This window comes from Artemia franciscana, chromosome 13 (assembly GCF_032884065.1).
Source record: "Artemia franciscana chromosome 13, ASM3288406v1, whole genome shotgun sequence".
Lineage (NCBI taxonomy): Eukaryota > Metazoa > Arthropoda > Branchiopoda > Anostraca > Artemiidae > Artemia > Artemia franciscana.
In genome coordinates this window covers 29,131,055-29,157,545 of record NC_088875.1, presented here as the reverse complement: position 1 = coordinate 29,157,545, position 26,491 = coordinate 29,131,055, and the positions used below count along the sequence as shown (strand labels likewise).

At 34.8% G+C, this 26,491-nt stretch overlaps 1 protein-coding gene across 3 annotated transcripts in view; it reads right to left on the bottom strand.

Annotated features, from left to right (window-relative positions):
- Positions 1-26,491, bottom strand: part of LOC136034771 (prickle planar cell polarity protein 3-like) — a 171,333-nt gene that overhangs the window by 48,260 nt on the left and 96,582 nt on the right. For all 3 annotated transcript variants that reach the window (XM_065716180.1, XM_065716178.1, XM_065716179.1), the window contains exon 3: positions 21,596-21,850. In XM_065716180.1, coding sequence (XP_065572252.1) covers positions 21,596-21,850 — 255 coding nt within the window. The remainder of the gene's footprint in view (positions 1-21,595; positions 21,851-26,491) is intronic.

The following is a 26,491-nucleotide window of genomic DNA, read 5'->3' as shown; positions in this document are numbered from 1 at the left end:
CTCCTTACTACAGTTCGTTACCACGAACTGTTTGAAAATATCGTCCAACGCTTCGGCATTGCTCGACAGGAGTGAATGCTGGGAGTTTATATCTTAGTTTTTTTTAAGTAGGCTGTTGTTTAGAGTATTTTTTGTAATTACTTACTTTTCTCATTTGTATATACTTTTACTTTAATTTACATAATTTTTCCATTACCTTTAGAAAAATATTTGTCTCTAAGATTCACTTAAATAAATAAAAAATTCAACTGAAAGTAAGGAGCAACATTAAAACGTAAGACGAACAGAAATATTACGTATATGAGAAGGGTTGCCCCCTCTTCAACACCTCGCTCTTCATGCTACAGTTTTTCGGTACTTTAAAAAGTTACTTATGGTTCTAATTAAACGACTCTTGTGTTTCAGGAGTCGTTTTGAAAGAATTAGGACAATTTTAAACTTTAGCGTAAAGAATGAGTATTGAGGAGGGGAGAATCCCACCTACCCCCCCACATATACGTATTAATTTCTGTTCTTTTTTATTTTCAATGTTGCTCCTCACTTTCAGTTGAAAAAACTTGTTATTTTGATTTAATTTCTGGTCGTTTTTAATAACGCCAGGATACCTGGCTCTACCTCCACGGGAAAATTCCCTCTCCATAGAAAAATTCTATCGACAATTCAATCCTAGCGATAATTTACCCCGGACAATTACCCTTAACATCTCCACGCGTAAAATTTAAACGGTAAAGAGAAAGCAAGACACATATAAGAAAGCAATCTCGTATAGGAATTCTGGCAATCATCCAGTGTAAAATTTCTCGTGCAAATGTCACCCCCGGGAAACTTCTCTCTCCATGGAAAATTCTCCCCGAGCAAAATCCTCCAAACAGAAAATTCGCCCTCCCCACCTGAAAAAATGCATGCGTGCTTTCCAATAACAAATACTATACGTAAATAATGGGCAAATTTTATACCTTAAAAACCTTTCTCCAGGGGTAATAGGGGGTAATTTTATCTCCAAAGACATAGTTATTGTGCCTTTCAACTATGCTAAACGAAAAGGTTATCTTAAAATTTTGATCGTACGGTTTTGAGAAATAAGTGGCGTAAGAGAGGGCCGTGTTGCCCTCCAATTTTTTTGGTTATTGAAAAAGGGGACTAAAACTTTTCATTTCCGTTAGAATGTGCCCTCTCCCTTCGATGTAGGCCCACTGGGTCGATACGATCACCCCTGGGAAGAAAGGAAAACAACAAGAAATAAACACGCATCCGTGATCTTTCTTCTGGCAAAAAATTACAAAATTCCACATTTTTGCATATACGAACTTGAAACCTCTACGATATGTTTCTTTGATACGCTGAATCTGGCGGTGTGATTTTCATTAAATTCTACGACTTCAAGGGGGTGAGTCCTCCTTTTCTCGAAAATAAGACAAATTTTCTCAGGCTCGTAGCTATTGATGGGTACGAATAAATTTAATGAAACTTATATATTTGGAATCAGAATAATAAACCAATTTTTTTGATATACTACTACTACTAATAATAACTCACTGCAGCACCAAGCCGCCTGAGGCCAACACAGCTACGCACGCTCCTCCTCCAACCTAATCTATTTAAAGCCTCCCTCTTTACACCCTCCCAGGAAGTTCCCATTTCCTTTAAATCCTTATTTATGACATCCTCCCAACCCAGACAAGGACGACCTACTTTCCGTGTAGCCCCAGACGGTTGGCCAAAAAGGACAATCTTCGGTAATCTGTCATCCTTCATCCGTAGAACGTGGCCTAGCCATCTCAACCTTTCTTTCATTATAGCCCCAGAAAGCGGGATTGAACCACACTTTTCGTACAACCTACTGTTTGAAATACGGTCAGTCAGCCGGGTACCCAGAACAATCCGTAGGCAATTTCTCTGGAAAACATCTAGTAAATTTTCATCTGCTTTTCGGAGTGTCCATGCTTCAGAGCCATATTTGACCACTGTCATCACTGTAGCTTCCAATATTCTAATCTTGGTTTGTAGGCTTATCTTTCTATTCTTCCAAACTTTTTTTAACTGTGAAAAAACACCCTGAGCTTTAGCTATTCTACTTTTAACATCTTCACTGCTCCCACCATCTTTACTAATAATACTACCAAGGTAACTGAAGCTCCCAACCTGATCAATCTTTTCGTTACCTAAGGTCACCTGTTCATCTTCACTTATTCCTAACCTTAGTGACTTAGTCTTCTTAACATTAATTTTCAAGCCTATTTTAGCACCCTGAACTCGTAAAACCTCTAAAAATTCATTCATTTTGCTCACACTTTCATCTAATATGCTTAAATCATCAGCATAATCTAAGTCCAGGAGCGTTCTTCCTCCCCATTTGATTCCATGGTCTCCAATTGCCTTTCCTGTGCTCCTTAAGACGAAGTCCATCAAAATGATCCATATAAAGGGGGATAGAACACAACCCTGCTTAACTCCTGATTTAATACAAAACCAGTTGCTAACCTCATTTCCTACCTTAACCGCAGCAGTATTATTCTCGTACATAGCGCAAATCACTTTAATGTATTTTTCTGGTATACCATATAACGATAAGACCTTTGTTAACGCTGTTCTATCAACAGAATCGAAAGCTTGCTCATAATCGATAAAACTAAGGACCAAAGGTGTTTGACAACGAAGGGACTTCTCAATTATTAACCTAAGAGTGAAAACATGGTCGACACATTCTCTACCTTTTCTAAAACCGCATTGTTCTTCCCTTAAAACTTTGTCTACCGCATGTCTCAGTCTAAAAAGTATCATATTACTCAGTAATTTGCTACCTACAGAGACCAGACTAATGCCTTGATAATTCCGACATTCACTCTTGTCACCTTTCTTATACAGTGGTTTAATTAAGGTTTTCCTAAAATCATTGGGTACTTCCCCTTTTTCAAAAATCATGTTCATAATCTTCAGTAGCTTATTCCTAACCTCAGAGCCATATCTATTGGTATAAAGATTCTGTTTCTAGAGTTTCGGTTACTATGGAGCCGGGTCCTTCCTTACTTACAGTCCGTTACCCCGAACAGTTTGATTACCAATTAAAATCCAAACAGAGGTGTATTGAAATATTGATCTTTTTCTGCGTTACCAAAGCATTGTATTCATAAAATTTCACGGTTTCATGAAATTTAATGAAACAAATAGAAAAGTTTTTAAACTAAAGTAAGGAGCAAATTTAGAACTTCAAATAAATCACCTTGCTCATTAACAAAAGTTTTTTAGTCCTTTGAAAAAAAAAATTTCTAATTGCGAATTTTCTTTAAAAATTTGGACAAAAGCCAAACTTCAGTAAAAAGTAAGGAGCTACTCACCTTATTAATCAAACAAATATATATGTAAATTTTAAATTTAATTAAACAAACAGAAAAATTTTTAAACTAAAGTAAGGACCAAGTTTAAAACTTAAGTTTGACTCTTTGCCACAATTCTGCTTTTTAAAACAATTAAAGGCTTTAGCGTAAAAAGCGAGGGATTGCGGAGGGGACAACCCATTTCATATACGGAGAAATTTCTGTTCGTTTTAAGTTTTAATGTCGCTCCTTACTTTCAGTTAAAAAAACTAGTTTTTTTATGTAATTTGGACAAAAGCCAAACTTCAGTAAAGAGTATGGAGCTAAGGAGGAAGCAGCCCCCTTCATATAAAGAATAATGTGTTCAAATAGGTTTCAAATATGTTCCTTGCTTTCGGTTGAAAAGCTCTTTTTTTATATAGCTTCTGATTGTTTTCCAAATCATACCCAGACTTAACCAAGGTATAATTTGAGGTACCGGTCCCTTGAATCCCTGATTAATTACTTTTAAAATGTGTAAATTAATAATTGTACGTTGATAAGTACAGTCCTACTTTTAAATTTGCAATTTCAATTTTTGATAAAATTTGAATATGCTTACAAAATTGGATATAAATAGTAATTTCGGTAAAAAAAAAAACTTTATTAATATTACTACTAAAGAATTTCGGTTGGATGAAAAAGAGTATTAATGTTTGTATGGAAGGAAATTCTGTGAGACTTTTGATCTTCTACATAACTGAAGTCATCATAACCTCTACAATAGGATTTTCTTATCGATAAATACATTACATACATTTCTCTACAAACATTGCAATACTTCATATAAATAGAAAAAGAAAAATATTACCATTTAATATTGCTAAGAAATCCCAAAGAAATTTCCTGGTGTTCACTTATTAATAAAGCAGTTTGTTCATCAAAATGTACTTTTTTAGGAATCAACCCAACTCCACCTGAACAATGACTCATCCCCCCTGATTATAGCTGATATGCAATTACAGATCACCAAACGTAACCTAATTTAATTAAAAATAAAGTGAACCAACTTGGTTGAATCCAGTACTGCAACCGTTTGGCATTACTTTGTTTTGCAACTGGGAGGCCTAAAACATAGTTACTGATACTTTTAAATCAATTAGCTTCACAGAATTTTAAATTGATTGTAAATTCGTCCTCTTCGCGGTAAAGTCGTAGTTTTGCGTCCTAAACCTGGCAGAAAACAAGATTTTCCCTGGCCCAATTTGTATGGTCACTTAAAAAAAGAGCTTTAAATTTACGTTTGAATGAGCTCCCTCCCAATTATCTTGGACCTTCGGTTTGATACAATCACTCATAGGAAAAAAAAAACCAACAAAACATAAAAACATGTATCGACGTCGTTTCTTCTGAAAAAAAAAAATGTGAAATTCCGCATTTTGAAGATTGGACCTTGAACAGGGATTTTCAATAAAATCGCTTCCTCTTTTGGGAGTGTTTCCCTTGTTTCAAAAATCAGGCAAATTTTCTCTGATTTTTGGTTTTGAATGGGTAACAATAAACTGAAAGAATTTTATATATTTAGAATCAGCATAAAAAGCCAATACTACCGGTGCAGGAGTTTTCATGAGAATTCCATTTTTAGTTTTGGTGAATATTAGCTCAAACCATTTTTTACTTCCAGTTTCCAAACTATTTGATAACGAATGTGACGAATTTTTTTTTTCAACCTGTTCATTTTATTCAGTCGAATAAGACAATAAAAACAAATTGGGTCAATTTGACAGCTGGATAGTAAGTTGTTTTTCTTTTGCTATTCTATTCTTACTTATTTTTTTAATGTCTGCATATATAAGAGATTTAAGTTCTAGGGAGGGGGGGGGGGAATTGTCCTGTCGTGAAAGAGCTACATTTTACATGGCCGTTATCAAATAAAACATTTTATCTAGGCAGGCAGGAGGATGATTTTGATTATCGCTATTCTTTTTATAAATTATTTTAAGGCAGGGGAAATTGCATAAAGACAAGTCTAAATCTGTTATAACCGACGGAAGCAATAAATTTTTCTGTAATTTTAGTTTGAGTTTGATTGTCTTGTAAGATTAAATTCTCAATAATTAATTACATTATTGGTTAAATAAATTAATCCCTTTGCCAGGAATCCTTGTCGTTTAATATTTACTGTAATTTTTTTCATTTTGCATGCAATTTAATTGCTCTTTTTATTTGAGTTTTTTCCTAATACTGTTGAAAAATAAACTTATTCTTCCGAAAAAATATCCTGATATATTTTCCCTGTCATCCAACCTCCACTACTATTTTGGTGTCTGCCCCCGTCCCCAGGAAAATCTTAAGCCAGTACCATTGTAACTAAATCTACCGAACGCTAAACTTATGAGCTAATCAACTAAAACAAAGCCCCAAAAATACTAATAACTACTTTGTTTATTTCAACTGCTAAACAATATGACTTGTCCATTTCTCTTTCCTTTTGTAATATAAATCTAAAAAAATAATACTAGACTAATTTTTTAATTACTACTATTACATTTTTAAAGATCTTAGTATTTATCTGGACACTATATGTCAAAGGACATAAATGTCTGGCGGTGAACATGACTAAACAAAAGCCGTCCAAAATAAATTCCAATTTAGTCACTACGGAATAACAATTTTAATGATCTACTCTAAATGAAGAGGTCCTCGTCCTTCCCAGATCCATATTACTTGATTCTAATGACTAAAGCTCACACTTCCTTCGGAAATACACTAAAACATGATTGCTGGAACGCCAGTTTATGCGTGTACCACAATTATAGTTTGATGTTAAAGAAATATTATTTAAAGCCACCCTTCAATTTCTTTCTCACATCCAAGGGGGTTCATAAACCGCTGATGGTGAATCCCTAGATTTGTTCATTTTCCGCGTCACCATCACACAATTGCTTTATTTGTTTCGTTTGAGTTTCTGTTGGTTTTTTCAACAAATGCAGAAGCATTGTGTTTCTGAGTATTCTGGTAGTCTCTTGTACTGTTGTACATGCCTTTGGTTCGACCCCTGTATCTCAGGTGTACGCAAAATAACATAGTGAATGACCCTTTGGATTTTGACACTAGGCTCAAGTCATGGAGAACAGTCAGCAATGGAAATCAGACAAAAAACGATCTTGTTCGTAGTTCTTACAACACTGAATTAATTCAAAGTAAAAACAGAGCCAAGAGCCTTCGGTTTTAATAAATCAGAAGAAACCGAGACTAGAATTGCTCAAGGGTTGATGGATTTTATATTTATTAAGCCGCCTATGCTTAAAGCAGTTTTTATCTGATCAAAGGTTACGAATCAAAGACACAAACCGTTCATTAAATTATCTCCCGGAGATTAGAAAATTATCAAATCTGGCTTAGTGTTCACCCGAAGTTTAGATGACAATCAGGATACAGCTGCTTTTCAACTTACGCGATTGTTTTTTGGGTCATCATGTCCCAATGGTTTTCAAACTGTGGGACACGCCACAGAGATCAGGGTGGGAAGATGAGGGGCTGGTAAATTCGGTGTTTTATTGTGGGATATGGTTACGCCGATCAAGCTAAGCTAGAGTCCCTTAGACTGGCCGTCCGAATCTTAAACAAATTTGGCACAAATTGAGCTCGATCTGGAGATTATGCACTGAATTAGAGTTGAACTCGAAAAAATACGGCGAAAAATTAGTAACAAAAATTTAAACCATGCCGAAAATTGAATAGTATTTGGAATTTTATCAGTACCAAAAAAAGCGTCTTCTTTCTGTTTGTTTGTGGACGAATTAAGAACGTAACATTTACACTTTTTTTGCTTGAAGCCTGTTGACTTTCTGTGATTTTTTTTCCACTTATCCAAACAAACTCAAAGCACCTATAAATGTAGTGAAACCGTTAATCCGTTTAGTATTTCAATATTTACAATACTCAAAGGATTCCTGGTTCAAGTCACTTAGCTTAAAAATAACATTGGAGGAAAGGTTAAACAAACACTTGACTCTCAGTCAATTTGGATTGGCAACCATGAGTTTGCCGCAGTATTTAAGATTCCACAGAATAAATACAGACAATATGCAAGGACAGGTCGGTCATATCTTACGAAAACAGGTTTAAGTGAAAAAAACAAGCTTTGAGAAGAACTGATAATAAGCTATATACAAATTAATGATACTTATTGTCTTGAACCGGGATAGACCATAAAGGAGACATTTAACAGTTTCTCAGACGAAACTACACAATACAGCAGGAATGGTAACTAAATGTAATTCAAAAGACATGAGAATGTATGCGGAGTCAAATCTTTAGTTGGGTTAAAGTAATTTTGGAGGTGATTCCGAATTCCCATAGGAATCGCGTTTTAGAAGAGGCGCTTTTCATTAATTTACCAGGGAGATGTTTTTAAGCGGTACTTTGGCCAAGAATTTGCACTATCTTTCCTTATGCGGGCATAGTCAGGCTGCCCTTTTTTAAAGCAGAACCTTCTGTGTGACAGTAAACATTGTCTTGCACAAGTATTGGAAATAGAGTATTAGAAAACCAAGTATTAGAAATGTAACACAAGTCTTCATTCATAAGAGGGGGGCGGGGTCACCCTAGGATTGGTCAAAAGGACTCCTCAGTGAAGAATAAAAAAATTACCTTAATTAGCTATCACATTTTGGACCCACCTTAAATGTAACTCTCCTACATTGTCCCCCAGATCTGGACCTATGCACATGTATGCAGATGCTTATGGATTTTCCCTGAATCATACTTTGAAGTTTTACTTTGATCAATCACTTAAAAAAGGGGTACTTGTTAAATACTTTAGTAACAAAATTATGGAAAATTAAACAGAGAATTGCGGAAAGTAGGGCGCCCAGAACGCATTATATTACATGCCTAACCACCTCAATATATAAAATATTTAATTAAAATACACCCGAAAAGTAGTTTTTTTTTTCGCTCAGGGTAAGCTGATTATCTCTGAGTGGACATAGAAAACCAGTTTCATTACAAACTAAGAACAAAAGTGTGGTCGCTATAACACGTAAGAATCAAGAAAGATATTCGCACCAGCTGAATGGCTATTTTTTACGATCTTATTTTACCTTTCAAAAACTTGCTCTCCAAAACCCTTATTTTCGGAAGCAATAATTTACCTGCCATATTTGTATGGTTTTGAATATAGTATTCAGTAGAACTAATAGATTTTGTCTGCAGCCCCTTGTTTAGAAATTCCAACAGTATATACTAAAGACATGTCCCTTTCACTCTGCAATCTAGAAGTAGTCCTGTATCATCAAAATGTCTAGAACTAATTCTATTACTGTTCCAGAACCACGTGTACTAACAAGATTAACTCCCTGTAGTTCCATTAGAATGGAAAATGCCATCATATGGTTGAGCAGTATATCATTTTGATCCTCCTGTCAACACTTCCTAGCCAACAATAGAAATAAACGTTTCTGGAAGTCTTGAAATGACGGTTAATAAACGAGAAACTAAAAAAACAATGACAGATTTAGTGTTATTTTCATTTGCACAAAGTATTAGGACTCAGTACATAGGAAGGAGTATTCTGGTGGGGGAGGGGCACTCATACAGATGGAAATATAGGTAAATAAAATGAAAAGTGTAGATACCTAAGACTAAAATGGAAAAGGACAACATTTCAAGAGAGACTGACTCCGCCCCATCCCCTTACATGACCGAGTACGGTAGTAGTCAGTTTTATGAGAATATGAAATTAGAAGTGTGAGATATATTATTTTATTTGTTTATAAAGAGAAAAGAGTAAAACCAAATGATATAGTTATGCCCAAAAACGCTCAATAGGCTTATCTGACTGCCCTCCCGCCTTAAAACTTTAAATTTTACCGAGAATCTGGGCACTTCTTATTCAAATTCTGAAATGAAATTATTTTTTTATTCCCTCCTCCCAAAAAAACTGCATGCCTGCCTCCTTGTCAGAGCTGGATTTACCGGCTCGTAGGTCTTATGCAAAACTCATATTGAAGTTTCGGGAAGAGTTTTGCGAATAATAGTCAATACAAAGGGGTCTTATCAACCTATACAGCCGCCTGTAAACTCAAAACGAGCAAGATAGCAAGATACGATTCAACTGTCCTCATGCGAAGGATGCTTTTCTGATTCGTATTTTAAGAAAGAGGAAGTCAATAACTAATTTATAGCAACTGCTCATTCACAACGACACCCTTCATAAACCCGGTCGAAACTTCTTATATCCTTAAGATTTATGACGAGCAATGCTATACTCATACCCCAAGAGATGACAACCTATCCATCATATCTTTAAATAAGAGTATATTCTGCACGCTGTTAAGACAACTCATAAATGGACTTAACAACATTACATCCCTCCTCGGGGTTTATGAATCTGACACAACCCGTGTCCCTGGTTGTGGCAACTCAGTGCTTCTTTCCAAACCTTCGTGGCTTCAGCAACTTGCAGAAACCAGAGAGATTTCATTCTATGATTAACTGCAAGTAAGGAGCGACATTAAAACTTAAAACGAACAGAAATTATTCCGTATATGAAAGGGGTTGCCCCTCCACAACGCCTCACTCTTTACGCTAAAGTTTGACTCTGTCACAACTCTACTTTTTAAAACAATAAAAAATACTTTAGCGTAAAGAGCGAGGCGTTGCGGAAGGGACAGTCTCTTTCATATAAGGAATAATTTCTGATCATTTCAAGTTTTAATGTCGCTCCTTACTTGCAGTTAAAAAAAACTTGTTTTTTTTTTTAACTTGATTTCTGAATGTTTTTTAATTAATGCATGTTTAGATTTTGGCTCACCGCACATGAATATTTAAAACAAAATTTGCATATCCATTTTTTTTTTTGCTAAATGGCTTTCTCATAGTTTTGATCGGAAGATTTTAATAAGAAAAAGGGGGGGTACAAGGCCTAGTTGCCCTCCAATTTTTGGTAACTTAAACGGCCCGCTCTTTACGCTAAAGTTTGACTCTGTCACAACTCTATACGGACTAATGGGTACTCCGTATACCATTTCGTATCCCCGTATTCGTATTTCGTATACGTATTCGCATTCCCTTTCATATACGGAATAATTTAAGTTCGTTTTAAGTTTTAATGTCACTCCCTACTTGCAGAAAAAACCTTGTTTTTTTTTATTGATTTCTGAACGTTTTTGAATTAATGCATGTTTAGATTTTGGCTCACCGCACATGAATAATTAAACAAAATTTGTATATAAGTTTTTTTATGCTAAATGGCTTTCTCATAGTTTTGATAGGACGATTTTGATAAAAAAAAAGGGGGGAGGAGGCCTAGTTGCCCTCTAATTTTTGGTTACTTTGCAACTAGATTTTTTTATTTTTTGTAAGAATGTTTTTCTTAGAAATAAACATACGTACCTTACGAATTAACTTACGTATCAAACTTCTATATTTGTGCATTTTTATTATTATATGAGGGGGGTTTGCCCCCTCGTTAATACCTCACTCTTTACACTAAAGCTTGAATTTTATCCCAAATCTTTAAGAAAGACCCTGAATCACAAAGGTCATAGAATAAATAGTTGAAATTACTAATACTTTAGCGTAAAGAGCAAGGTATTGTGGAGGAAACGAACCACCTTATATACGTAATATTTTATCTGTTTCAAGTATTAATGCTGCTCATTACTTCCACGTAAAAAAAAATATTTTCTCATTATTTTTTTTTTAAATAATGCTAGAAAATCCTGCTCCCCTTCATGGAAATTCTCTTCCCTCATTATAAATCACTCCATGGAAGGATACTCCCACGTAACACCTCCCCCTGACCCATCCCCACCCAACGCGTAAAAGTCCCCATGAAAACGTCTGTACACTTCATAATAACCATTACTATATCTAAACAATGGTCAAGGTTTGTAACTTGCAGCCTCTTCCCCGGGCCCAAGACATAGGTATTAGGTTTTCAACTAAGCTGAACAGAATGGCTATCTCAAAATGTTATCCGGTGACTTTGGGGAGAAATGTGCGTTGGAGGGGGCCTGGGTGCCCTCCAATTCTTTGGTCACTTCTAAAGGGCACTAGAACTTTTAATTTCCGTTAGAATGAGCCTCTCGCGAAATTCTACGACTACTGGGTTGATACGATCACCCCTGGGAAAAAAAAATAAATAAACACGCATCCTTGATCTGTCTTCTGGCAAAAAGTACAAAATTCAACATTTTTGTAGATAGGAGCTTGAAATTTTAATTGTAGGGTTCTCTGATCCGCTGAATCTGATGGTGTGATTTTTGTTAAATTCAATGACTTTAAGGGAGTGTTTCCCCCTATTTATCTAAAATAAGGCAAATTTTCTCAGGCTCGTAACTTTTGATGGGTAAAACTAAACTTTATGAAGCTTATATATTTAAAGTCAGTATTCAAATGTGATTCTTGTGGCGTAACTATTGGTATCAAAATTCCATTATTTACAGTTTCGGTTACTATTGAGCCAGGTCACTCCTTACTACAATTCGTTACCACGGACTGTTTGAAAAAGTTTGAATTTTTTCCCTGCGTCTTGTAGCTTTGTACCTCGCGATTGAGGTGTACAAAGTCTAAAATTTTGGGGAAGTTTCCAAATTACATTACACTTTAAGGCATCATTTCGCAGTCTGGGAGTTGCCACCCCATAAGGGTTGTAATCTCATAGGAAAGGGGTCACGGTCGGAGAGAAAATTTTAAGCACTCAGATCGTTAATAGTAAAACCCTCGTGCAACTGAACAACTGAACCCCTTTTAACCAAACCCCCCAGTAAAATTGAACCCGCTTTTAACTGAAACCCCATGTAACTGAACCCCGTACAACTAAACTTACCTACAACTGAACCCTTGTGCAACTGAACCATCGTGTGACAGTAAGAATTCTAGCTAGAATTTGATCTTAACAAAATAAGTTAAAACGTGAAAAAAGGAAAGTGAAATTTTGACTTTTAATGAATTTGAGACCAGAAAAACATGTTTAAAAATTCCGCTTGAACTTCTGAGTCCATAAATCTAAAGGATAGGTTTTAAGATATTTTTCATTTAGCATCATCACTTAGGAACATAGAAACAAAACTTTACTTCAGAAACATCTCTAACTTTTCCAAGAATCTAAAGAATTAACGTAAACCTGGGACAATTCTATAGATTACAAATTGACATATCACCTTCAACCTATAGCCGTTCCATTTTACAGTTATACCTTAACGCATATACTAAATAGTAAACCATTTTCCCTAGATTAGTGCTGCTAAAGTAGCCCTAAATTTTCTCCTTACTTTGCAATCTTAGTCGTTTAGAGTAAAGATAATGATGAATGTAATTAAAATTTCATACTAGGAAATTTCACCGTTCCATTCATGCAACTATGAGAATTAGTTAATAAAGTAAATCAAAAATTTATTAATTTACTATACTTTTAGTTTGTTTCTTGTCCACATCTGAAGCTATTTTCAAAAAATTCGTGGTAACGAACTGTAGTAAGGAGCGACCCGGCTCAATAGTAACCAAAATTCTAAAAAATGGAATTTTGATACCAATAGCTACATCAAAAGAATCGTATTTTAATGCTGATTTTAAATATATAAGTTTCATCAAGTTTAGTCTTACCCATCAAAAGTTACAAGCCTGAGAAAATTTGCCTTATTTTAGAAAATAGGGGGAAACACCTCTAAAAGTCATAGAATCTTAACGAAAATCACACCATCAGATTCAGCGTATCAGAGAACCCTATTGTAGGAGTTTCAAGCTTCTATCTAACAAAAATGTGGAATTTTGTATTTTTTGTCAGAAGGCAGATCACGGATGCGTGTTTATTTGTTTCTTTTTTTTGTTTGTTTTTTTTTTTCCAGGGGTGATCATATCGACCCAGTGGTCCTAGAATGATACGAGAGGGCTCATTCTAACGGAAACAAAAAGATCTAGTGCTCTTTTTAAGTGACCAAAAAACTGGAGGGCACATAGGCTCCCTCCCACCCTAATTATTTTCCCAAAGTCAACGGATCAAAATTCTGAGATAGCTATTTCATTCAGTATAGTCGAAAAACCTTATGACTATGTCTTTGGGGACGAGTTACTCCCCCACAGTCCTCCTGGGAGGGGCTACAAGTTACAAATTTGGACAAGTGCTTACATATAGTAATGGTTATTGGGAAGTGTACAGACGTTTTCAGGGGGATTTTTTGGTTGGGGGAGGGGTTGCGAAGAGGAGGATATGTTGGGGGAACTTTCCATTGTCATGGGAGAAGAAAATTTCCATGAAGGGAGCGCAGGATTTTCTAGCATTATTAAAAAAAACAATGAAAAAATAAATACGAAAAAGTTTTTTTCAGCTGGAAGTAAGGAGCAGCATTAAAACTTAAAACGAACAGAAATTATTACGCATATTAGGGGCTCATCTCCTCCTAATACCTCTCTCTTTACGCTGAAGTATTTTTAGTAATTTCAACTATTTATTCTACGGCTTTTGTGATTCAGGGGCCATTCTTAATGAATTGGGACAAAATTTAAGCTTTAGTATACAGAGCGAGGTACTGAAGAGGGGTTGAACCCCATCATATATGTAATAAAAATATGAGAATACAAAAGTTTGTTAAGTAAGGTAATTTATAAGTGTCGTATATCTTTTACTAATAAAAACATTCGTAAAAAATTTGAAGTTCTAGTTGCCTTTTTAAGTAACCAAAAAATCAGAGGGCAACTAGGCTTCCTCCCCCGCTCTTTTTTTCTCAAAATTATTCGATCAAAACTATGAAAAAGCCATTTATCCAATAAAAAGCAAATCTCGTTTTAATTATTCCTCTGCGGAGAGCCAAAATCAAAACATGCATTGATTCAAAAACGTTCAGAAATTAAATAAAAAAACAAGCTTTTTTAACTGAAAGTAAGGAGCGACATTAAAACTTAAAACAGATATTACTTCGTATGTGAAAGGGGTTGCTTCCTCATCAACACCCCGCTCTTTACGCTAAAGTTTTTTACTGTTTAAAAAGAAGAGTTGAGAGGAAGAGTCAAACTTTAGCGTAAAGAGCGGGGCCTTGATGAGGATTCAGCCCCTTCCATATACGAAGTAATTTCTGTTCGTTTTAAGTTTTAATGTCGCTTCTTACTTTCAGTTAAAAAAACTTGTTTTTTTATTTAATATTACATTAGAGCGACCTATTACCTTTATTTGTGTAAAAAGTCTTATTCCATTTTGATCATTGCAATACAGACCACTTTAAGTAGCAATTAAAAGATTAGCGTTACTGAAATAGTAAATACCTTTATCTTTGTATGTAGCCTACCATAACCTATTTCATTCCAACTACTTATCCCAAGTCCAATTTTTTAAGCCCACCATGGTTGCCAAAGCAGCTGTAATGCAGACTTTACGGAGTGATATTTTGGTCTTTTGTAATATTTTGGTCTTTTGTAAGTGTCACAGACAATTTCGATAAAAATGAAGAAATAAAAGTGTACGGTGTAAAATGTTTTTATGCAAGTTTAATTGAGAAAAATTAGCAGGTATTACCGCGAGTATGTGTCAATTGCTTAAACGAAGGCAAAATCTAAACATTTTAGAGATGGAGGTAAAAAAGGCGTACTGAAAAAGCCTATTCTGCAGGTTTTCAGGCCCAAGCCAAAGAAGAGCCAAGACTTTGTTTGTTGGGTAAACATTTTTAGTTTTCTTCGTGAGATGCCAAATGGAACAGGTTTTTGTTGAGATTTTCACAGACTATTTGTTAAAAATAATTCACAAAAGACTAAATTGTGGCAAGTAAGGATGCCACTGAGGCCAAAACTAAATGCTGGATTGTTCTTTGACAAAAGTGCTAAAATGAAAGTGAATCTAGAGTTTTATAAACTTTTATGACAAAAAATTTGATTGTGGCAACAACTTTGTACGTATTTGCAAGAAATAAACGAACGAAGTTAGCTAAGAGTGACACATATGCTAAACTTAAGACAATTAAAAAAAAATGTTTTAAAGTGTGCATGCTGATTTTGTATGATATCTCAGCATTCAGTAAAATGGACAATCTGTATCAACACGTAGAAGGGCTGCTAGCTACAATGGCTACTTTTTACCTTGAGGTTTTTTTACTGGGTTTTCAGCTTGAATCTCACTCTTTACTTCAGTCAAGAGAACTTGCTTTACTCTCATTTAATCTTCACAGTGTTCATTACCCGTGTAAAATACAGAATATTTTTAAAATTACAAACCACAACTATTCTAGAAATTTGACATTCGGATGGCACACCAAACTTTTCATTAGCCTAATGCATGATGACTCGTCAAAACTTATCATTCAAGGAATTTCCAGACTCACGGACAATTTCCGAAGGGGAAATAAATCCAGAGTACAAACAGATTTTGAAGCAAATTCCTATCACCAAACATTAGACAACAGTACGGGGAAAGAGTGAATAACCAGAAGCGATCAATTGCTACCAAAAAAACTGTGGACATGACATCTGGAAGTTTTATGATGAGAAAAAAAACAGCTATTCTCTTTTAATGTCTTTAAAGTGATTTAGTATCTTAAATTATACTTCGCAAGTCATAAAAGCAAATGAAGATTTATGGATTTGCTTCCTATCTATTAAAACTAAATTAATGATAATAATGTACTAATTTTGAGCACTTTAGAGGAAACAAGTGCATGGATACCAAAGGAAAATAGTTCTTCCTTTCCTAAAAAAATGTTCATTTTTGCGGGGGGGAGGTAGAAGAGGTGATATCTTGTTAATTATTGATAAGCCAACTTTAATACTTATTAAAGAATACCATATAGTTTATACCGTGTACCATTATCATTTACACCATATATCAGTTTATCCAGAATCACTATGATTAAGTCGTATTGATGAGCGTGTGGTGGCAGCAGATAGGTATGCTGAAGGAAGCAGACTTCATGCCAGCCCCTTTCCTATTTCCTGATATTACGAAAATTTCACGATTTTTAATCATTTTTATATGGTCAATATAATTCACATGTTCTTGGCTAGTTTTTTTTCTTTTTCGATCCTGCCCTCTTCCCCGAAATAACTTCCTGCAGACTTGTTCTGTATTCGGAATCCAAATCATGCAGGCCTTTCGGTTAAGTCTTGGAGGGGAACAGAGTCCGCAAGGAATGATGCAGACCATAAAGTAGAAGGGGGTTTTGAACGGGTATCACACTATATAATGTCTTTTAAAAGTAACAAAAAAAACCTCGCTTTTTTCCAAAGAGGGTCAAAATACCCTCAAATGTAAATTCTAATATATCCAGTTGATATATCATTATCTAAAACACATCTTATTGGGTTTTGAGTTCCCCATCTGGAACTTGGGCAGGTCTTGGGCAGGCGGATCAAACTGTACAGTATGACTTGAAAGTCACAGCCAGTTCCATGTTTATCCATAAATCATCAGCTGATAATGGCATATATGCTGCAGTGACTACCAATGTTGTTGATAAATCATCAACAGATGACGATCTTTTTAAGCATCAAAACAGATTTTAAGCATCAAATCCTTTTTCAAAGCCACAAGGGAGTTAAACAGCTAGAACTGCAAATTCTAAGATTATGAATCGGTTTACCATGCTCAATACCCTCAACTGGAAGTTTTGAGCCCCCCTAATGAAAAACGAGTAAACGAGGTTGTTATTTTACTCTTCCTGTTACCGTTAATTTTAAATTAGAGACCCCTGAAGGTTGAAAGGCTTGGCCATGAGTAGGCTGGAGTTTAAAAACGGATGACTAAATGGATTTGCTGGATATGGATGAAATACCAAACAGTTCGTGGTTATGAACTGCAGGGGAAGACTATATGTTGATTTTGTTAGCATTAAATAAAAAACAGGTTTTTCTAACTGAAAGTAAGGAGCGACATTAAAACTGAAAACGAGCAGAAACTATTCCATATACAAAAGGGGGTGTCCCCTCCTCAACGCCCCACACTTTACGCTAAAGTTTGACTCCTTCTCACAACTCTACTTTATAAAACAATGAAATCTTTACTGTAAAGAGCTAGGCGTGAGTGAAAGAGAAATCTTTTGTAAACTAGTTTGAGAATTAGAATTAAGAACGTTCTTAAGACCTTTAAAGGCCATTATTCACAATCAAACCAGCTTCTAAAATTAGATGGTAGTGGAGCTTCTGTCCAGTTCTCACCTAAGCACTATAATCACATAATTCTTAATTCATTACATTCATAAATTGTAATTATCAGATTCTCAGAGTTGCTCCCACTCTTTGCTTCCCAGCCCCCTCCCCACCCCAACACCTGGATATAGCCCAAGGCTATATCAAATTTCTTTTTCTTATTACCGTTTAGATTTGCAAAATTTGGCTACTGTCAATAAGAAATAAGTGCAAAAAATAACACAAATTATCAAACAAAACGAGATCACGTCCAGCGAAAAAGAAGAGAAAATGTAAATATTTCGGTTAAGACCTCAATTTCGTCCTCAGTTTAGAAATAAGAGTAACAAAATATTGATAAAAGTCCATCGGACAATATAAAAAGCAAAAACCACAAACAACGTAAAATGAATAAAACTGAAAGCTAAAATCTGTCTTTTTCGCTAGCTTTGATTTACTTCGTTTAATTTTTGTTCTCCTACTTTTTTTCTCATTTTGTCATGCTCAATCAGTGTGGTCTCAGTAAATATTTGAAATTTTCAAACTCAGCTAACTTTTCTATTCAGCCTAGGGACATACCCGGGTATTAGGGAAAATGGGGCTGGGATGAAGTTAAACTGAAGTGACTGAAAATCTAGTAAAAGGGATTTGTTTAATTCAATGAAATAAGAATTTGGTTATAATAGTGTCTAGTTCAGAATGGGACATAACCTGGATTGGTGCCAATAATTACTTAATTTCTGAAAGGGAGAAGGTATTTTGTCTCCACTTTGTTTTTATAAATATTCATTTTAAAGTTTATCCTTGTGACTCTATACAATTTGGAGTCAGCAGTATGCTTTTAAGCCTAAAACTTAAAAATGTAATAAGTGAACTGGGCCATAACAGCTTTCGGACAATTAATATTTCTAGCCATAAATTGAAATTTGATCCTTTTTCTAAGCTTCACGACAAAATGTTAACAGTGGTCAAAATCCATTATAGGAACACCTTGTAGAGTCTATTTGGGGTAAAAATCTCAAGTTGCGTGAGTTTTGAAGTGTTTTAAATATAATGCTAATTATATGTTATTTATCAGGTTGTAAAATAGTAAAGAAGAGCACAGGCTATTAGGACTAGTGTATCACAATGTCATTACACTAACTATAAAATTACAGCTTCAACAAGATTTATAACTTAATGAAACGCAGGACATGGACGACCTTAAAGTCATTATCCCATTTAAAGCTCAAGTTAAGTCATAGAATAAATCGGAAAGCGCGTTTCTGAAAACGAGGAGAGGCAATTAGCCAGTACTTAAACTGAAAACGGCAATATTAGCCAAACCCAACCTACGATCCTAAATGGTTTTACAAACGCCCAGAGGATATATTGCATAGATTTATGACTAGGCCCATTTTGGTCTTGAAAAAAGGAAATGGATTCCTTCTAATTGTTTTAGCACTGGAAAAGAGGGCATCTTTATTTGTGTAAGGGTCTTCTAGAATTCAACAGTATTAACAAGCATTGAGATCAAAGACAGTTTGAATTATGTTAACCTAAAAGCATAAAAAGCACTGAGAATAATTGCCTCGCAAGATACTTGGAGGTAACATGACTAGACGAAATAGGGGTTACACTCCTAGAAGTATGGCACCCTCTTGAAATTTTGGAGAAAAATATCTAAAAAGCAGGGAATTTATGCCAAAAGGATCTAGTTGCGCAAATCAAATTCGCAATTAATTTTGTACGGCATACCATGCTTTTGTGGGCGTAATTGTCACATTAAAACGCTTTTGTCTGCAGCGGATTTGTGGTGCCAGAAGTTAGCGTCTTGCGCCTCAAAATTGAATACACTAGAGAGAAGCTATATTAAACTTCAGTACCTGGCAAAAATGTGCTAGGTATGGAACAAATACATATTTGAGGGTGCCTTTTTTTCTTCTTTGGCTGTTTCAGTGAGTAATGTAAGCGGTTCAATTCTAACAGCGGTGTGTTTTATGAACCGTGTAAAAACAGCTTAAAAAGCCAAGTAAAACGTTGCATGTCTTGCCCATAACTCATTTATAGTTAGGACACACCAATGCTTCAATGGACACGGTGATCAATCCTAAATGTTGATGCCTCGATGTCAACTCTCGTAATTAAATAAATTGTTATATTTAGGCATTTAGAAAAATACTTAAAACGGGTAGTTTTGGTCTGCATTCGACTATATACAGGTAGTTTTTGGTGCAATTCATATGAAAATTGCAGCATGATATCCGGCATACCCAAGAATCATATTGTGGAGGATTCAAGCTCCAATGTGAAAAAACAAATGATAACGTGAAAATGTGAAAAAATGATAACAAACAAGCTATTTGTTTGTTTTTTGCCAGGTACGACCGTATGATCATTCTGAAGTTACGTACGTAGAATATTCGAAGAGGACTCATTCGAATGGGAGGTAAAAGTTGCAAGAAAGAGTGATTTCTACCGTCATGTGCTAAAAAAAAAAAAAAAAAAAAAAAAAAAAAAAAAAAAAAAAAAAAAAAAAAAAAATCAAACAGGGTCAAAATGCTATCGAGTAAAAACTTTTGTATTAACAATCAGTTCAGAATTATAGATTAGCAGAATAAATTTCCTCCCGGTTTCCCTGGTCATATTGCCACCTCCAAACGTATGCACAGTCCATACAAAATAAAGAGCTATTATAATTTAAGTTCGTTTGAAGTTTGAGTGGCATAGCCTACCTTCATTACAAAAAAAATTCTTATTTAATTCTCTCTCAGAAAACAATTTTGAGCGTTGCTCTCTCGTACGATGACCGTAGATATTCCTTTTTGTGTCACGTTAGCGTCTTACGTAAACCCTTTTCCTTTTGCTTACATCCCTGGGAGGTGATCTGATAAACGCAAAACTGACCAGGCGAATACAACTCGAATGTAGCAAAATCTTGGATCTTGCCGCAAAATGTCCAAATGTATCAAATTGTACCAGGAGCCGTAATTGTACCAAAACGATACAATGTTGCAACGCTATTAGAACATTGTAGTATACTTTGTTGGCAACGCTGGTGGCGGATACACTCTAAGACTTATCTGGTTCAACCAGCGTACTGGAGAAACTGTAATGTTTAGTGAATCTTACCCAGCGATTAGCTAATCCTGTGCCTCCGGTGTCACTTCCTTGTCTATGGTGAACAAACACAGCAAAAAATATATTCCAATCACAAACAAAGTAGCAGAATGTAGATGGGATCCCTCCCAGCTCCAGGGGCGTGATTTGCTATTGGACAAGGGGCAACTGCCCCCTACAGACCTCATTTCGCCCCCCAGGCCTCAGTTTGCCCCCAGATGAAATTTAGTTTATGCAAAAAAAACTTGTCAAAACTATGGTAAACCTGCATAATTCAAGCATCCAGAGAAACAGGTCAGTTTTCTGTAGTATATCTTTGCCCTTATGGTACTATATGGCTTATTTTTCGATTTTCACTGTCATTTTCACTTGATTCGGGAACAGTGGCTCCAATTTTGCCCCCTCATGATTCTGACGAAATTACGTTACTGCCCAATTCCCAGTCTCGAGATTTTAAGGATATTTCCAAAACTTCTTATATTTTTCATATACTTCGTCAGTTCATATGTTTTGTTTTTATCTGGGCATTCCAAAATAAATTCCTGTGTTAGTGCTAGGTTTGGCCCCTTGGCTGATTCTTTAGCTAAGAAATTTTCAGGTGTTGGTCACCCGAAAATTGAAAATATCATTAAATTTTGTGGCCTTGTAGGTCTATGAAAAAATTCGGACTGCCTACTCTCATGTACTGCATATTTTTATATTAGCCAAATTTGTTTCTTTTTTTTGCAAACTAATTACGTACAACTGGTGAGCAGGTTAGTTTTCATAGCAATTTTGTAATAAAATGCCAAAACACAAAAGTTTGTTATGTGACAATTATTGTATGCTGACAGTGAGAAAATTAAACTAAAACAAAGTGAAATTATTCCTTTTTTTAATACCAGGAGGTACAGTTTAAAACATGCTCAAAAATTTTTCTTGGAAAACAAGTTTGAACAAGATCCAGGGGCTTTGTCACATTTTGAAACAAAACCACCAGAAACCAATTACTGGCATGTACACACTTGAAAGAAAAGCTGTACAAGTTTGAACAGAGCTGGCCAGTCGAAATGAAAATGAATTTCATTTAATCAAAATTGAACTCTTACCCCAAAGCATCGGCCGGGTTCTTTCATTTGAGCCGGTGTTTGCCTAACCATACCTCTTCCCAGTGCTTCTCTTTGTCGCTGTGCAGCGAATAGCCGCAATTCTCGTCGTTCATCCTCAGTCAGTGAAGAACAAAATCGAATTTCGTTATCATGAGGCGGTAGTTGATATAGCAGCTGCCGTACTCTGTTTTTTTCACCCACAGAGTTCACATAAGGTACTTTTTCTTCAGGTAGCGATGAAAAATATAAATGGACCTAAAAAAGAATCAAACTTAACAAATATTTCTAACTAGTCCCCATTTTTTCTTTTTACAAATGGATTGTTTTTGTAATTTTTTTTTAAGATATGTCGTTCTTTATGCCAAGTCAAATACGAGAATAATTTTAGTTTTGGAAATTACGTAAAACAGGAAATAATTAAACAAAAACAACACAGTGGCAGACTTAACAATTAAGCTCCTTGAAAAATAGGTAATTTAGGCGTTTTAATAATTTATGCTTTATTAAACGAAACATGGCAAAACCAGACAAAATGTATAGTTACAAAAAATGTAATATGGAACTGGAACGCACACAGGCTGGAGAGTTGGGTCTGTCCCTTCCCGGAACTCTAGAGGTTTTTGTGTAATTGCTTACTTTATCCATGTAGTTTTCCTATTTTTGGTAATAGGCATAATGTCGAATTCTACGTCTGTCAGATAATTCCCTATTCTGAGACAAGTCCTGCCAGGCGGACAGCCAAGATTCTGAATACACCAATCGACTTCACTGACTAGGTAAAATTGATGATAAGGATTTTGACCTACTGTCTAGGCTTAGCGTCTACATTCAGCTGATTTTCGACATTATATTAAAAGAAAAAAAATCCTCAGCGTTCGGTCTCGACGCCTAATTTTGACTTTTTTCCAAATTCTTTAAGAATGGCCACTGAAACACAAGGGTCATTTAATTGGAATAAGAAGCTTTAACAAAACACAAAGAATGTTTAACATAAGGTACGAGAGTTTGTAGAAAGGGTGCCCTCCACATACGGGATAATTTCTGTTCGTTTTGGGTTTTAAGGGTGCCCCTAACTTTCAGTTGAAAAAACTTGCTTTTTTATTTACTTTCTAATCGTTCTTCAAATCATACTGATAAATCTGCCCCCCACCCTCCTCCGTTGAAAATTTCCCCTAGAAAATCCCTTCCCCTTAAAAATTATCCCACAGAATATTCCACCATGGAAAATTTCCTTCAGACACTTTCCCTTCTCGCTAAAAATTCCCCCCGGAGAATTTTCCCCGATCAATTCCCCATAGGAAATTCTCCTTTCTTTCTCTGAAAAAAAACTTTTTTGCTTAATTTGTGATTAATCCCCCCTCCCCGAAACTCCTCGAATCAAATTTAATCCTCCTCCCCAGTGGAAGTTACCCCTAAAAATTTCTGTATTTTTCCCAATAACAAAACTATGTGCAAACAATGGCCAAACTGCATAACTTACAACCCCTTCTCTCTCGTGCAAAATTTCCCCGAGAACTTTCCTCCTGACGGAAAATTCTCCACATGGGAAATCACTTCCCATATATATATTTATATTTATAAAAAATATATATATATATAAAATAAATATATATATATATATATAATATATATATATATTTGAATATATTATATATATTATATATATATTATATATTATATATGAATATATATATATATATATTATATATATATATATATATATATATATTTATATATATATTATTTATACATTTATATATATATATATATTATATATTATAATATTATATATATATATATATATATATATATATATATATATATATATATATATATATATATATATATATCTTTTTCCAGTCAAGGATGTCCCAATAAAGAAAAGACAGAAAATATCGCATAAGAGCTCCCCTTCGATCTATTTAAGTATTTCATGCAAACACCATTCTATCTTTGAAATATTAGGTAATAAAGTTATTTACTGAGACAGCACTAGGGGGACCTTTTAAATTTAAAGCTTATAGAAGGAATGAGTGAGAGGATATAATTTTTGATTTTGACGTGTGCTCAATCTCAAAAGAAGAAGGGGAAATGGTTCCTTTCTCATCGTTTCCGACCCCTTCTTAAAATGATTGCACAGTAAAAATGTATTTCGACAATCTGGAAGTACCAAGGACAGTGAAATGAAATCAGATTGTTCGAAAATGCAGGTTTTCTTTGAAGGAGTGGTTGTGTTCAGGAATCAACAGATTGTTAATGTTTGAATTCCTGCGGACGAAAAGCGTTGTCAAATTTAGCTAATTCATTGTGCTTAAGCATTTTCAAGGTTTAACGCGGCAACACTGACGAAAATGTGGTACTCCCCCTAAACGTTATAATTTTGAAATAATCAGTGAAAAACAATAGAATATTGCGATTTTCAAGTATAGATGAGTCCAGGGGACAAAAAAAATTATTTAGAAGTCCGTCGTATTTTTACATTTGGAAGGTTACAACACGTATTTTAACATTCAGCAACGTTATCCAAGTTGTACCCCGGACCTCCAAAACTGACCCATCAGAAGTTATTTTAGAAAAAAATTTCTTGTAAGTTAATATTAAAAAAAGTTAAAACTGATTTATTTTGAATCTTTAAACAGGAATTCTTTTGGAATTGGTATAAAGAGGTTACAACCTATTTATTGCAGTTATAAACGCAACGCAGGAATTTATTTCATGGAGGGGGAAGCTAAATTCTAAGAATGCAGACAACTATAAATGATATGAAACTAATATATTTACATCTTTTTCATGCTAATTAGTCCTACTCCCCAGCCGTCGTCTCCGTTCTCACGTCCGGTGGTTCTAACTTTAGTTTACATTATGTAGCCTAGTGAATAGCCCCTCGTTTAGTGCTGCACAGATCCCAACTTCTGATGCCTATATTTTATTTTAAATCTAAAGTGTTTACACTTTTGTATTTTATTTTATACATTTTTACTCATTTGTCTCTTATTCAAACTTCCGCTACAAATCTAGTCCCACCCCTCAAGAGCTTAAATAATCTAATTGAGTGTTTAACTCTAAAATAGAAACCAGTTGGACTCGTACGTAATTTTTACATCACCCGTAATTGTGTGTAATGAGTTTTTTGAAGTTTGCTATCGAAAAAAATTGAGTGCTTTAGATTTTTTCAAAACTAGTCTTAAGAGCTCAAAGCGTTTTTTTTTCTTTTTTTTTTTGGTGTTACTTCTGTATATTCAAAAATTTGAATTTGAATTTAAATTCAAAATATAAGCCTGAAAAAATAATACTTTGCCTGACGTTCATGGCTTTGTGCATAAAAAAAATGAAAATTCCTTAGGAAAAAACAAGGGATAGAGAGAAAAAAAACATGATATATTTTCGGACTGAACATAAAAATGAATTATATAACTTTACTATTGGTTCAGAACTTATCACTAGTTTTTAAGCACAGAACACTAAAATGTTGCCAAAAAAACAAACTAAAAAGGTAATTACTTAGCTAGACAAAATTACAACTGCAATTTTGAATTCAGCGTAAAATTTTTCAATTGAAGCACATCTAACTTTTTGAGCAAAAAACTGTTTTTAAGCAACAAAATTGTGCACAAAATTATGGAAGGACTGGCATAAATATTGAGCAATAAAAAAATCCCAATAACTGGCAGCCCTGTCCAAGCCAAATACAGGCTTTTCTTGAAATTTAGGCAACTCGTTTTTTCCGGCAAAGTTAGTACCTTTCCCTGCTTCCGTCTGTAATCTATCAATATGCTAAGCAAATCATCTACTCGGCATTTATATTACCATTTAAGGTGACAGTGGACATTTCTCTTGAATAAAATGTCATGTTTGACTTTTACAGCGTTGACTCTTACATAGTTGACTTTGTTAAACTCCTTGGGCAAAATGGACAATTTTATTGTTTTAAAAATTACAAATTATCGTCTAACAGTGATCACACCCAAACATGTTCACCCAGGGAGGCGGGGCCTTAGGCAAGTGCAGACGATTTTTCTAGATTTTCAAATGATGTATGGACAGCGGTGTAAAAGAATGAACGGGGAATGAAATAACCGGATGTGTATTCAGATTTTATCATAATTGCCGTGGTAGCTGTATACTAGTGAAGAACGAAGCAAGGTCCTAGTAACAACAAGCCAAAAATAACAGATTAAAAAAAAACTTGCTAATGAGAAAAATATGATTTGCAGCTGATTGAGGAATCGTAACTAATACCTCGATTAATCTTTATAGTAAATACTATTTCGAAAACAAATTCCTGGAAAATTCGACAAATAGACTGAACCCCCCTAAAAATGGGAACGGATCGAAACAAAAAGTGCGCCATTGGAATCGCTATGGCCGAAAAGCTTGTTCAGGAGACCTATAGTACCCCTGGCATGAACAACAAGGAAAATCACTTTTTTGTATGGATTCTCCCCCACTGCTAGGGGGCACTGGAAGATCATAGAGAGCTGGTTAAGGGATAATTTAGTATAGCTCAGAGACACCATTTGAACCACGGCCATTTCAACTGAAGAATCCAAAATTTATCAATATGCACAAAAAGCCCCAGATGCCCAAAAATATGTAATTTTTTATATTTTCATGTCCCCCCCCCCGACCAAAAGAAAATCTGAAGTTGCGTTTCTTAATGTAGAGACTCTTAACAACTCTTTTTAAATACTGAATTTTTAAGTAACAACTTTGGTATTCTCGATTAAATATATAAAAACAATCAAGCAAACATAAATATTTTACTGGACAATAAAGATATAACTTACTACGAATATAATGTACTTATAATAATGTATTAACCACTATGCTTAAATATTTCTCAAATTTTTATGGGAATTTTAAATACCTGGAATGACAATGTTTTGCCCTCTAGAA